The sequence below is a fragment of the Symphalangus syndactylus genome, chromosome 2 (genome assembly GCF_028878055.3).
Source record: "Symphalangus syndactylus isolate Jambi chromosome 2, NHGRI_mSymSyn1-v2.1_pri, whole genome shotgun sequence".
Lineage (NCBI taxonomy): Eukaryota > Metazoa > Chordata > Mammalia > Primates > Hylobatidae > Symphalangus > Symphalangus syndactylus.
This window is the reverse complement of record NC_072424.2, coordinates 7345782-7359517: the sequence shown is the minus strand read 5'-3', so window position 1 is coordinate 7359517 and position 13736 is coordinate 7345782. Positions and strand designations below refer to the sequence as shown.

General features: G+C 51.5%; 1 protein-coding gene across 3 annotated transcripts in view; it reads right to left on the bottom strand.

Moving 5' to 3' along the window:
- Nucleotides 1-6944: 6944 nt before the first annotated feature.
- The window catches only part of TCERG1L (transcription elongation regulator 1 like), a 217173-nt gene continuing 210381 nt past the window's right edge, over nt 6945-13736 (bottom strand). For all 3 annotated transcript variants that reach the window (XM_063616505.1, XM_055245330.2, XM_055245333.2), the window contains 2 exons: nt 12516-12634; nt 6945-7871 (listed from right to left, as the gene is read on the bottom strand). In XM_063616505.1, the coding sequence (XP_063472575.1) occupies nt 7715-7871; nt 12516-12634 (276 nt within the window). In that variant the 3' untranslated portion in view covers nt 6945-7714. The remainder of the gene's footprint in view (nt 7872-12515; nt 12635-13736) is intronic.

Genomic DNA, 13736 nt, shown 5'->3' with positions numbered 1-13736 from the left:
ATTAAAGTCCTGTGGTTTTAAGCACCCCAGGGTAGGGTGAGGGGTTATAGCAGCCTGGAGCACTGTGCACTTGTCCGTCTGGTTTCCGCCTGCCTCCCCAGGTCCAAGTTCCGCAAAAAGCAAGACCCGCACCATCCTGTTTCCTGCTGGAGCCTCCGTGTTGGCGACAGTGCCTGGCACATCTTAGGAGCTCATCAGTATTTGTTGACCAAATGAAGGAATGTGATCACTTACTGTACTGTCTCGCTTTCCATGACGTACATTGAAGGGATTTTGAGAAGCCCCTGGTTGGCCTGTTTCATGTCTCAGCTGTTCAGCATGGGTCCCGTGCCTTTCAAAGGCAGAGCACCAAAGATGCAGCTGACCACATGCACCCTGAGGAAACGGCTGCTGCTGGCAGTTCCCTGGGTAGATCTTGTTACCATCCTCAGAGCCTCAGTGTGAGCGGCCCCCTCCACCTGGAAGGCTCTGCTCCTGAGTTCCCCCAGCTCAGCCTCAGGACTTGTCTGTCCCCCTCCCTCTCCCCACTTGCTCCCCTCCCACAGTCCCCCTGCACACTCCCAGGCAGCATGTGCCACCCCGTGTGTCAGTGGCTTGATGATCTCTGAGCCGCTTGAGGACCAGGCTTCCGAGGCTCCCTTCCAGCAGTGCCCGGCCCAGGAGATGCAGAGCACACGTCAAAGGAATAAAGGAATGAGCGCCTGCAGGAAGGGACGTTACTTCCCACAAAGCCACAGCCCCGAGTGCCCTGGGAGAGGCCCAGGATCCAGCGCAGAGTGTGGTTTGCACATCTGGAGTCAAACAGACTTCTGTGCAAGTTCTGGCTGTGTCCTTACTACCCAGACTTTGGACAAATTGCTCACTCGTTCTAAACTTCAGAGTCTTCTGCCAAGTGAGAGTGGGAATAGGATTTACCTCAAAGGACTGTTGAGAGGACAAAATGAGTCAAGGAAGAAAGGACTGAGCTCCACGCCTGGTCCAGAATGAGCATTTGCTCAGTTCCTCACTATGATTAGTATTCGGATTATTTACAGATCAATGGTCATGGTCATTTGGAAATAGGAGCATGTTTCACTTACAATGACTGTGCACCAATCACCTGCAAACAGTGGCTTAAAACAATGACCCCTTTGATTTTGCTCCTGGGTGTGCGCCTTGGGCAGGGCTCAGTGTGGAGTTGGTGTCCGCCCGGCTCAGTGTCAGAAGGTGCCTTCAAGGGCTGGGAGCTGGGCTCCTAGGAGGCTCCCGCACTAGCTCATGTCACCTGAGGCCTCAGCTGGGGCCTCTCCATGCAGCCAGGGCTTCCTCACACTATGGCGGCTCCCACAGGAGAATGTCCTGGGCAAGGAGGAGCCAGGCAGAGGCTGCCTCCTTTCAGAGCCTGGCCTGGCAAGTCACATGCATCCTCCTCGTGCTCTCTGGTTGAAAGAAGTCACCGGTCCCTGCTGGATTCACGGGGAAGGAACCCAGACCCCACCCCTTGTCATGGCCATGGCAAGGGAAGCACGGGTGCTGTGGGGTATGTCCGTGTGTCTCTGTAAAGCATGCAGCGGTGAGGGGGGAGCACAGCCTGCACTGTGTGGATAGACACTGCTGGCCCCACACCTGGAGAAGCCACCAGAGCCCCAGGAGAGGCTGTTTCCACATGGCTTCCACTCCCTCACCTCCAATACAATAAATACGCATTGTTTTAAGATCCCCAAATGATTTCTAAGTGTAGTGCAATTTTTAAAGACCGAGTCTTGGCAAATAGAGCTTGGAGGCAGGAAGGGATTCAATCAAAGACAAAATCCCTAAAACTGCATGGAAACAATTCTCTGTTTGCTCTGAATTCTGCTCTCCCGAGCAGCTGTCCGAATCCCTGTTTCCTGTGCCCCCTCACCCCACTGCTGTCCTCTGTCCCCCACTGTCCCTGTTCTCATGGGGATGGTCCTCCCTCCTCATTGCCTGTGCCCGAGAGCACAGTGACTTTACCAGTGCCGATCTTCAAGGGTCTCTTCACGTCGGCAGGCCCGCCGAAGGCACGACTTCATTATGCTGACAGCGTTTTAGAAATAGGAGTTTTTCACCTGCATCACACTTCACGTTCTTAACGGAGAAAAGACAATTAAAAAAAAGAAAGGTAAGTATTTTTGGGGCAATACAATTTCCTCTTATTATTGTTAATGGATTGTTTGAAGCAGATCATTCGAACAAAGCAACAAGAAAATAAACAGTAGCAACAATAAGCATTTAGTAAGAAAATGAACGGAACACTGAGTGAACCGTGGTGAAGGAATGTGTCCTGACCACCTGGGAAGAAACGGCAGGGGTGTGAGTCCACGCAGGCTCATCCGTCTCCATCACGCCACGTTCCTCCTCTGGTCACGACTGCTCAAGGCCAGGAAGACCCAGGGCCCCCTCATCCTCCCTGTGGGGGCCTCCCCACAGAGCAGGGGGTGCCGGGGAGTGGGTGATGGGCAAGAGGCATGCTCTGATGTGCAGAGGGGCTGGCAGATCTGGCAGCACCAAGGAGGAGCTGAGAACTCTCAGGCAGAGAGAGGAGGCCGGGGTGGGGACGGGGTGGGCAGAGAACCCCTGAGCTGAGACCCCAGGGGCAAGTCCGAGAGAAGGGCAGAGTCTGAGAGGAGGGTGAGCGAGGAGCGAGGGGAGGGTGGCAGGGGTTAGTGAAAGGCAAGGGCCCCAGGAAGGTGAGAGGTGGGTGGGCCCAGCCAGCCGACAGCCACGGAAGCTCTTGGGCTCTGGAGCTGGGAGGGAAGCTTCTGTCCCGTGACCAAGGCCAGCGACTGCCTCTCTTTCCGCTCTCTTGCTGGTCCTAAGTGGGATTCGGTGATTTCTGATGGACACTCTAATAGAATATTTTAGTTTCCTGCTAAATTCTAAGAGGTTATTATCAAGATCATCCAAGTTATGTTAGTGGCATTTAAAATGAAAGTGTAACATGGAAAAATGAAATTATAACCTAATACTGTTTTTCTATAATATCTTAAACACATACTGAAACTAAAAAGGTTACTTATATCTACAGCTCCCCAAAGTAGGAGAACATTGGAAATGAACTCCCTATAGACACCGCGTGGGGTTTCAGAGCTCGTTTTCTCCCTGAACACATCCCTAATTACACCCGCGTTCCCCCTTCATCTCCACGGCATTGCTGATGGGCCCACAGATGGGCGTGCAGGTAGATACAACCGTCAGCATGGAGATAGCGCCATCATTCAGCTAGCCACGACTTTAAATCATTTAATTCTCTTAGATTCATAATCACGGCTGTATGAACTAACACACAAGGCCCCCGAATATTCAGATGAAAAGCAAAAATACCTGGGAGTTTGCCTCCAGGCTGGGGACACCCGTGTATTCCTAAGCACTGAGAGAGTATGGATCCTTCCACGTTCATCAAAACAGCTAGAAGGGTGCCCTCCCCGTGCGTTCCTGCTGACGTCATTTCCAGTGTACCTGTGCCTGGTCGTGAGCATTCGATAATTACCATCTGGGCGACTGTGGAAATGATGGCGGGGAATAGAGGGTCACGGCATTGACGGCCCACAGATGGCCACTCGCTAGGGCTGACGGAGGAGGCTTACCAGAGTGTGACCCCGAACGCTGGAGCCGAGCTGTGGGAAGTCAGGGAGAGCAGAGGGCCTGGGAAAAGCCACCGCAGACGCTGCTTCTAGCCCAGGCCTGAAGGAGCGGGAAAGGCCACTGTTGCCAAAGTCCATGTGGGCTGTGGCTGTAGGAACAGCTCCCTGACCAGAGCTGTGGCCTTGGGCAAAGGAAACAATTTGGCCAGGCAGCAGGGGAGAGGGGGAAGAGACACCCCAAACTCTCTCCCCGACACCCACCCCCCTGTTTCCTGCTGCTGCCTCCATTGACAGAACCAGCCAAGAGCAGGAAGGACGAGGGCCCAGAGCCGTGGTGTGGGAGACTCCGGGGCCACAGGGCGGGGCAGAGCCCCCTGGGAGAGGATCTTTGGGGACGAATAGAAACTATGGAGCTCGGGCCCCTCACCCCACAGCACACTCGCAGGCATTGGTGAGGACGGGGCCCCAGCCCCAGCGTGGGAGAATCCACGGAGGCGACGCCGCATAGTTGGCAGCAGAGACCCGGGGCAGTGGGCCGAGTGAGATAACGAGGGAGAGGAAGGGGGAGACGTGATCCATGCAAAAGCTCAGCTGCTCAGGTCCTACTTCCAGAGATAGCCATGAGCCCTTGGACGAGAATCACTGCTTCCACCTCCATCTCAGGCACCTTTTACCCAGAACCACGGACGGGTGAGCCAAGCTTGCTTTTCTGTGGGTTCCAAGTCTTCTCCACTCCTGACTTTCTGAGTTGATGAGTTTCCTGCCGACCAGTGCCAAGCACTGAGTGGTACTGAAGATGCCCAGCAAATCCCCCAGGGTCCAGTCATGGTTCTCCGAGTCCTCATCATGTGGAATTGGGAGAACTCGCCCCAGCCAGCAGAGCAGCCACCTTCTCCACCTCCTGCTTCAGAGCCAGGAGGGGTGCGCATAGCAGGAAGCTGCGATGGCCTCCAATTGAACAGAACCAAGATGGTGAGCGAACTCTGCCCTTGGGCAATAGGCTCTTCACCAGCCCGGGGCTGTGGGGATGGACATAAAGATTCCCTAAGGAGGTTACTGAGTCAAATGACCGAAGGGGCCACTCTCACCTCCCCTTGTTGCACCTGGTTCCAGGTTCCGCCTCTTGCAGGCTGCTGGGCTCAGGCGGGCACCATAACCCGCAGGCACCAGGCCCTCACAGGTCATTCCAGACTTTATCAAGGCAGCTGCTGCGGGGTTGGGCACATGGGAACACCACTGAGTCGGGTGGCTCTGAGCTCATGGTTGCAATGGCTTTCACTTGCAATGAATCCCTCGGTCAACCAGACATCCTGCAGGCAGCCCTGGAGATGGAGGCCATCTTGGAGCAACCTGGTCGTGATCACGGTACAAGTGCTTCAGGCAGGGAAGGAACATCTGCCTCTGGGGAGGTAATCGAATGCGAAGAAATTGCTTCCTCATTAATGAGACAATTCCACGTGATCAACCCAGCAAAGGGGCCATCGATGAGACTGAACTTTTGTGGCAGTAGCTCCACCCCCTCCCTGAGCAATTCTCCTAAAGCCCATGCAGACCCTGCATCCCTGCCCTGTGGTCACTTTGAAGTTGGCCCAATGCGTAAGAATCAGGGTAGTGAGGGAAAGACACGGGCTGATGGCCACAGGACCATTGTCTTCTCCCCTGGTATTAGAGCACGCCTGGCAAAGGGGATCTCCCAAGCACATGAGACCCGAATATCTCCACATTCTGTACCCCATCCCAACTCTTCCCAGATCTCCTCATCTCTTGCTTGAGGTGGCCACTCAGTAACCCAGCCCATAAGCCGTTGCTCCCCTTTCACAGAGAGGAGGGTAAGGTTTACAGAGTGGTGGCTTCTACAGCCCAAGGGCACTCACTGAGACTCCTCCTTCACAACGGCCATCAGCACCACTCCTGACCAGGCCATGACTGGTGTCTGGAGCCAGCAGAGCTGGGGGCTTCCCCGTGAGTCCCGGCAAGCACCTTCCCTCCTCTGTCAGCGGGGGACAAGGAGCTCAGCAGGAGGCAGCACTGTGGGCAGGGGCGGGGCTGGGGCCATGAGTTGAGTCTCCCCGGACTGGTCAGGGCCTGCTCTGCCCATGCTGTGTCCACTGTAAGTGAAACGCTGCTGTGCACCTGCGGTTTCGTGTTGGGTGGATTGGACAGCAGCCCGGGGGCCACACAGGTTGTAGTCCCTGGGTATTCTGTGCTCGGGTTGTCAGCCTGTACCAAGGCAAGAAGCCAGCAGCAGCAGCTTTGCAAATGGATCACAGTGGGTGGCAGGAGAGGGCACTGCCTTCCTGCAAAACCCACGGGGTCCCCAGAAGCTCCTCCCTTTCAATCCTGCAGCCCCATCCTGACAAGTGCCAGCAGCACTCAGCACCTGTAGCTTCCCCCACCCCGACATCCCTCCCTGGTGGCTCTGGGCAGAGTTCTCCTAATGAGACACACTTACTGTCCCCAGCACCCCAGGGTGGGGTTTCCAGCAAGTCCCATCACACAGCATTTCAATTACGCATCTCCTTACACCAAGCCACAGCTATGCCTTCTTCAAAGGGGTGCAGCCCTCCACTCTGGTGGGGAGGCCTTTTCCTTGGATGCTCTCTGGAGCCCTGGGGGTGCTGGCTGCTGCTGTCACCTATGCTATTCAGTGATCTGAACTCGGCAGCCTCCAGACTCCCATCCCCTGGGGTAGATCCCTGTTCAAATCACAGGGAGATCTCGCTTTCCTGATAGCCCCTTGCTGATCCCCAATTGGCACTTGCTCCTCTGGAGTCTGGCTCTGGCAGCACCTTCAAAGGTCCTTCCAACTCCACAAGTCATGGCCAGGTAGGAGGGCAGCTCGCATCAAAAACGGCCTGAGCCTGAGTGACGGCCCTGGAACCCCCAGGGGCCACCCAACATGGAAGGCGAGGTGTTAACAGCGACAGTGTTGGGACCAGGGTTGATCTCAGTGAAGAGTGGATCCCACCTTGCCCAATTACATCCTAATAAGCGTGGAAAAAAGTGTTCTCATGGGAACTAATTAAGAAGAAGGTAGGTGAGGAGGCTGTGCCACTGTTTACTAGGGGACAAAGACATTGTATCTGAACGGAGAACTCCATAAATCTTGAAATAAATACATGGATATTTAATAGTTTAAGGAATGCAATTAATTAGTGAAGGTTTTGCCAAATGTGGTTCCACCCAGGACTGCTAAGTATGTTGAAAAGTAAGATTTTGTGTGAGTGGCATTTTCATGGCCCCTACTGCAATCATCAGGATTTTTCTCCCCTGAATCTTTCAAAACTGGGTATCTTTAGTTGAAACACAATTTTGCTGCTTAAGATCATGAGGAATGTCTTAGTCACACGCGCACACACACTGGTTTAAAATATTTATTGATTAAAAAAATTAAAAATTTTTTATACAAAGGTGATAAGAAAAAATCTCATGCAAACTCTGGGCATACAATAAAAATAACTCAAATATTAACATGATGATTTTGTACAAAATAATTCTTTTGAAGTAGGACCGGTGGCAACCAGCACGGCTCCCTGCTCCGGGCCGGGACGCCCCTCCGGGAGGAACGCGCGGCCACCCCTGGAAACCTGTAAGTGATCCAGGGTCCGGGTGTGGGATGTTCACAGTTGTCACTATGATGAATGATGAAAACCCTATTGCTGCTACTCAGAAACGAGACTGAGACCTAGGGACAGAGTAAGGAATTCCTCAACACCGCGGGAATCCTGGAGGAACGAAGTAATTCACAAAGGTTTTCAGAAAAGTTTTCGCTAATCGTCTTAGGTGATGACACAAATGCCTTCAGATTGTTACGGAGGCTCCCGTTCCTGCTTCCCCACAGTCCTGCAGTGGATTGATAATTTGTGTATATTACAAGTAATTTGCATAATTAAAACAGTGAAGGGATCGACGTATCATGGTGATTAGAAATGCATCAAACTCTGAACGTACAAAAGAGAGAGCTTCAATATGAAACAGTAATCCTCTGAGAACGAAGACCCCGCAGCGCCGGTGCCCGCTGGGCCGTGCAGGTCCCGGCCGTCCCATGCCCGTGTCGGTCTCCACCGTGACCCCCTCGCCCCCGGCACGCCCAGGGCCAACCCCCGGGCTTATTGCATTTTTTCACGAACTCATCTCATTTTCCGCAGCCTTAGTCTGTTCTCCTTGTCCCGTTTCTTAAGAATAAGTATGAACTGGTTGAAAAAATGCTCCTGGTCCTTCCTTTTTTGAACAAGTCGGAACCTCTGATCCCGGCCGTATTTCTCTGCAAACTCCTTAAACGTGGTCCTGAAAAAGAAAGAGTTTCCTGAGACACCTTCCAGAGAGCAACTCTGGCCTCCCCAGAGATCCTGCAGCAGCACTGCCTGAGCAAGCAGCCTGCCCTTCCACCAGGCCTGGCCGAGGGCGGCAGGGCACCTGCTGGGTGAGCGGCTCTGGCCAGCCATGCCTGCTCCTCACCAGTGTCCTGCAGGGCCCTGACCCACCCTCACTTCCTCACTTGCAGGACCACCTTGTCTCTCCTCTGAGTGGTCTCCGGAAATGAGCGGCCCCCACCAGCCTCCTCCGCTGTCTCATGCAGCTGTCACTCCCCCACCAGCCCCCATCACAGCTTTGCCCGCCAGGTCTCCTCCGCCCCTCCCTTGCTGCCACCATGCTCTGCCTGCCACGGTCTTTCTTACACTGTTCCCTCCGCCTGGCACACCCTTCCCTTGTTTCTTCCCCCAGTTAGAGCTGCTCGTCATGAGAAACCAGGCCAGGGCGTCTTCTTTGGGAAACTCGCCCTATCTAGAGGCTCAGAGAACTGTGACTCCATCACAGCCCTCTTCACAGTGGTGAACTTGTTAAACCTCACTTGTGGAATTGGACTCCCACATTCGAAAGGGGGAGACATTATCTGCTTCGTTCTCCAATAAACGCCCTGAATGTCCAGCCCAGTGCCTGGCAAGTCGTGAGCCCCAAACACTGATGGAGCGAATCAGAGCTGCCAGGCCAGGTGGCACCCTGTAAGAAAACGCGAGTGACCCAGGCTAGACCAGCAAGGCTGTTCTCAAGGCTAGGGCAGCTTAGAGGGCAAAACAGGATGCGCCTCTGCCGTGACCAAGGTGACCTTCGCAGGCACCGGGCCCTGCAACTTCCTGTTCTCTTAGCCTTGAACTTGAAGCCAGGAACAGGGACAGGGATAGAGGGCCCAGGCCTGGAGCCGCTGGCCCATGCAGATGCACTCGCTAGTCCAGCGACAGTTGGGCGGGGCCTAACTCCGGGGTATGCTCCAGGGTGCGTGGAAAATGTGGACATTCTTTGTCCGGGGGATTCTTCTTATTCCCTCCTATTTCTCTTTACAGAGAATTTTATACTTCCTTGCAGACACTGAATTATTGTGTTAAATTATTATAACTTAATAGCTTCTGAAATATACAAACAACAAGATTATGCCGACATGGCTGTTAGAAGACAAGACAAATAATTAGCAGACTCATGCTCGTTTTTGTCATTGAACAATTCGTCTCATTCCTTCCCCAAGACGCTGCCGTTTCCCTGCTCTCCATCTATGGGGGTGCTTGTTTACACATCTCTGGCAAGAAAAGCGCTTCTCTCTGGCTTCCCTCTTCCTCCCTCCCTCCTTCCTGCCCTCTCCCCTGCCTTCCCTTCCTCCTTCCTTCTCTCCCTCCCTCCTTTTCTCCCTGTTCCTTTCTTCCTTCTCTCCTTCCTTCCCCCTTCCTTCCTTTACTGATGTAATAACCTTGTGTGCCATGGCTAAGCCACACTCCACCCCTGACCTGCGGGGGATGAGTCAAAGGTCAGACTCACCTGGGCTTGTTCCACGCTCCCCTGGCTAGACAGGCATCTACACATTCTCAGTTAGGGGCTGGACAGGGGCAGCTGCTAGACAGGCCCTATTCTGGGCCTCTTTGAAAAGAAGTGTCCCTGAAAAGAAAGGGAGCCTCCCGCTTCCGTGGCCCCTTAGCCATGCCAAGGGGCAGCACCGGCTTTCTGCTGATGCTGACCTGACGAGCTGTGGTGTGAACTCACGAAGGTCAGCTGATTTACAGGCCCTGGATCTCTGCTCTCCCTCCACTAAGTGGGACTCGGGCCAGCCTGCCATGAAGGAGGTGGCTGCTGCAGCTTTCAGGAAGGAACACCAGGTGTCAACCCCACCGGGCGGCCAACACCACCTGGCCAGGACCCAGTCCCTGGTGGCTGCTCTCCCGAGAGGTGGGCAGGGCTGGGGCTAGGGGCTGTCCAGGAGTGTTCTGGACTGTCCCATCGCCACCATTCCCACAGGCTGTTCAGGACCGAGGCTGAGACGGGCGACCAGGATGGGATTGTATGGCTGTAGGAGGCCACACAGCCCCAGGAGGCTGCTTCTAAGAGGCCCACGTGGCCTGCATGGGGACATGCCTGGCTGTCCAGCATGTGGTCATTTGAATTGTGTATGTTTCACTAGGATGCCTACAGAAAAGTAGACAGAAGATCTGGAAAAGTTTTTGAAATGTTGCAAACTTAGCTACTTTTAAAATAAAAAAAAGCTTTATAATTATAAAAGCAATATATCCAAGTGTAAATTTTAAAATAATTTGCTACATTATAGTAAGCATCTTATCTCTATGTGCCCTATAACATTATGTTGTATAGTTTAAATACATACAATAAAATTTATTTTTTAAAACAGCAGGCAATTAAATCTCATTTTAAAAAGAGTCAGTTTAACTCCCTTCTAATTTCTACCACTCGTTTTCCTTCTGTGTGTGTGTATGTGTGTCTGTGTGTGTCTGTGTGTGTATGTGTATGTGTGTGTGTGTGTGTGTCATCTTTTTTAAATAGCTCAATGCATTCCGAATATTTTTTCCGTTGTCTGCATAATGTATTCATGGGAAGGGGAGTATGTGGCTTATTGCTGCTATTTTATCAACAGAGAGAGAATGCTGGTCAAATGTCTTTAATAGTAATGACGGTCTCAATAGCAGTAATGACAGCTATCACTTTCGGAGCTCCTCCTGCCTGCCAGGCACCACTGGGGTCCCTCCCTGCAGCCCCTCATGCCATCCTCCTAGTCACTTTCTGACGTGTGTGTGGTCATCCTCCCATTTGGAGGAGGGCTCGGAAGCACAGGAAGGCCCAATACTTACCCCATGGCCGGGATAAGATGGGCCAGGGCCAGGCTGTGAACTAAGGCAGAGAAGGGGCTCCAGCACCTTTTCCGAGCCCTTGCCTCCTCCGCCTCTGTCCCATGGCCACCTGGTGGGTGGACACAGCTAAGCCATGGCTAGAACCGAGCATTCTCATGACTGCTTTAACCATAGAAAATCACAAGTTGCAAGCAACGGGACACACATTTCCTTGTCTACATTAGCACTTGTGATGAAGATAATTCATGCTATTTTTTTCTCCATTCAGAAAGTACCTGTCAATAGTTACAGAAGTTTTATAAGGATTGTGTAACGAGCACTAACGTAGGTCACCTAATTCTTGATCAACCACATCACAAGTCAAACAAAGGAGGCCTATGCCTTCACAGAAAGCATCAATTAATGTCCATTTAAAAACTGATGCTGGGCCGGGCGTGGTGGCTCACGCCTGTAATCCCAGCACTTTGGGAGGCCGAGGCAGGTGGATCACCTGAGGTCAGGAGTTCAAGACCAGCCTGGTTAACATGGTGAAACCCCATCTCTACTAAAAATACAAAAATTAGCTGGACATGGTAGTGGATGCCTGTTATCCCCGCTACTTGGGAGGCTGAAGCAGGGAGAATTGCTTGAACCCTGGAGGCAAAGGTTACAGTGAACCAAGATCGTACCATTGCACTACAGCCTGGGTGACAGAGCGAGGGTCTGTCTCAAAAAAAAAAAAAAAAAAGAAACAAACAAAAAACTGATGCTGCATCTTCCAGTCTAAAATAAAAATACATTGTTAACCATTTTTATGCTTACAAAACTTAGTTTTATAGTTCTAAAAGTAGTACATGTTCATTACTTTTTATTTATTAATTTATTTTTTGAGACAGAGTCTCACTCTGTCGCCCAGGCTGGAGTGCAGTGGCTCGATCAAGGCTCACTGCAAGCTCCGCCTCCCGGGTTTACGCCATTCTCCTGCCTCAGTCTCCCCAGTAGCTGGGACTATAGGCGCCTGCCACCACGCCCGGCTAATTTTTTGTATTTTTAGTAGAGACGGGGTTTCACCATGTTAGCCAGGATGGTCTCGATCTCCTGACCTCGTGATCCGCCGGCCTCGGCCTCCCGAAGTGCTGGGATTATAGGCGTGAGCCACCGTGCCCGGCCCATGTTCATTACTTTTTAAAGATCAGTCAATTAAAGCTAATTTTTAAGAAAGAGTTAAGCTTATGTATTCTTCCAATTTCTAACATCTATTTTCTTGTAAGTGTGTCTTATTTCATGGAAATAATGCCTCATTTATTATTTTAGTAAGTTTTGGCAACCTAGTTAACTCAGTTCACTTGTCCAGTGTATCAAATCTTCATTTTACTCTGGGACCAACTGTTACGACATCTGGAACCAAGGGGTGTGGTAGGGGTTATGGCGCTGTTGTTTGTAGTCAGCTTTGCATTTTTGCTTCTTGATCATTAGATCAGAAACTAGACCTCATGAGTGCTCACGTATTGATTGGTTATTTGGGTCAGTCAGGGCTGCTGACGTTTGAAATGCATGCAGGGTAGGAATAAAATGGTTGTGATGCATTTGGTTAGCAAATAGCCCACTTTCCCAGGACTGATGATAGGGACATTTGGAGGCTCACGACAGGCAGCATGATAGAGGGGAGCCAGGCTGGTCTCACCGGCAGGTGTTCAAAGCTCACACTTTCGTGTCTGTGGAAGGCTGGGTTACACGATTTAACAAAAAACCAACCTGAAGAGTCCTCTTGTCATTGGTAAGTTCCCAGCCCCAGAAATCATCCGGTATAGTTCTCTCTCCATACCTGGGAGACACTTTAGATTCCTCTAGAAGTTTCTTGAATTCTTCTTTGGCTAGCAGCAATTTACTTTTCTTTTCCTTGTATTCTTCTTTTATTCTTGTCTTGACAAACTGTTCAAATATCTTAAAACACAGACACAGAAGAAAAACATCATGAAATTGCATATCAGAAATGAAATCTTGTATTCCAAGCACAACATGAGAAAGCAGCAAGAATCTATGGCAAAAGCTGTTCTTGTTCACAGCTGCTGGAGTTATGAGCAATAGCATTTCAGCACAGCTCTCAAGGATCCAAGCGGTCTGAATAATTAAACCTGGGTCCCCACACAGCCCGGCGTTTCTCTACATGCAGGTGCCATTTCTGGGTCAAATGTGAAACAGCCCTGCTGGAGAAACCCGGAGAATGACTTGGCTGCCCTCTCTGCAGGCATCTGGAACCGAGTGGCGGTTTGGAACCCAAGCTGTAGGCTCCAGTGGTCCTCACTGTGGCCTCTGAGCAGCATCCGTAATGTGCGGCTTCCCACTTTCTCATCACGGCCAGTGGCACCAGAACACAGCAGAGCACTTAGTTCGTGCTAGTCACTTCCTAGGGTGACGTAATTGACATTCGAGTCTCCCCAAAATGGCCTTAACTTGTGGAAAGAAAGTAAATTCTGCATTCTGATTCCCACTTGTGAACCTGGATGTCTGGCGCCTTGGGGAGGACTCAGGGCGCATAAGCAGTCTCTTCTGAGGAGGTCACGGGAGGCCAGGCTGCCCGGGTCATCAGTGCAGAAACAACTGACCAGGAGGCCTGACCCTCGGGCACTGGGCATGCCCCTGTCTGACCAGAAATGCATCTCAAATGCTGCCCCAAACAGGAAAACCCTGCTCCTCAATGAGAGGGACACACACATCAGCTGGCAGGCAATTCTGGGCAAGGCTCCAAGGCACTTCTCCTGGAACCTGGCAGCCCACATAACGAGATGCAATCTCTCTGTGACAGGCCACAGAACCTCTTCTCTGTCAGAGTGAGATGGATCATTGTTCTAACAAGCGAAAAATAGTCATTTATAGACTACAGAGTCAAATACAGACAAAGTTCTTTCATTCCTAATGCTACCCCAAACTCAAGAACATTAAAAATAAACTGAAGATAAGTGTTTATGCAAAACATAAATAAAAATATCAAGAGAAAGTCCACATAGGATCCCATCAGGCCAATAAATAGCAACTGTGCACCAAC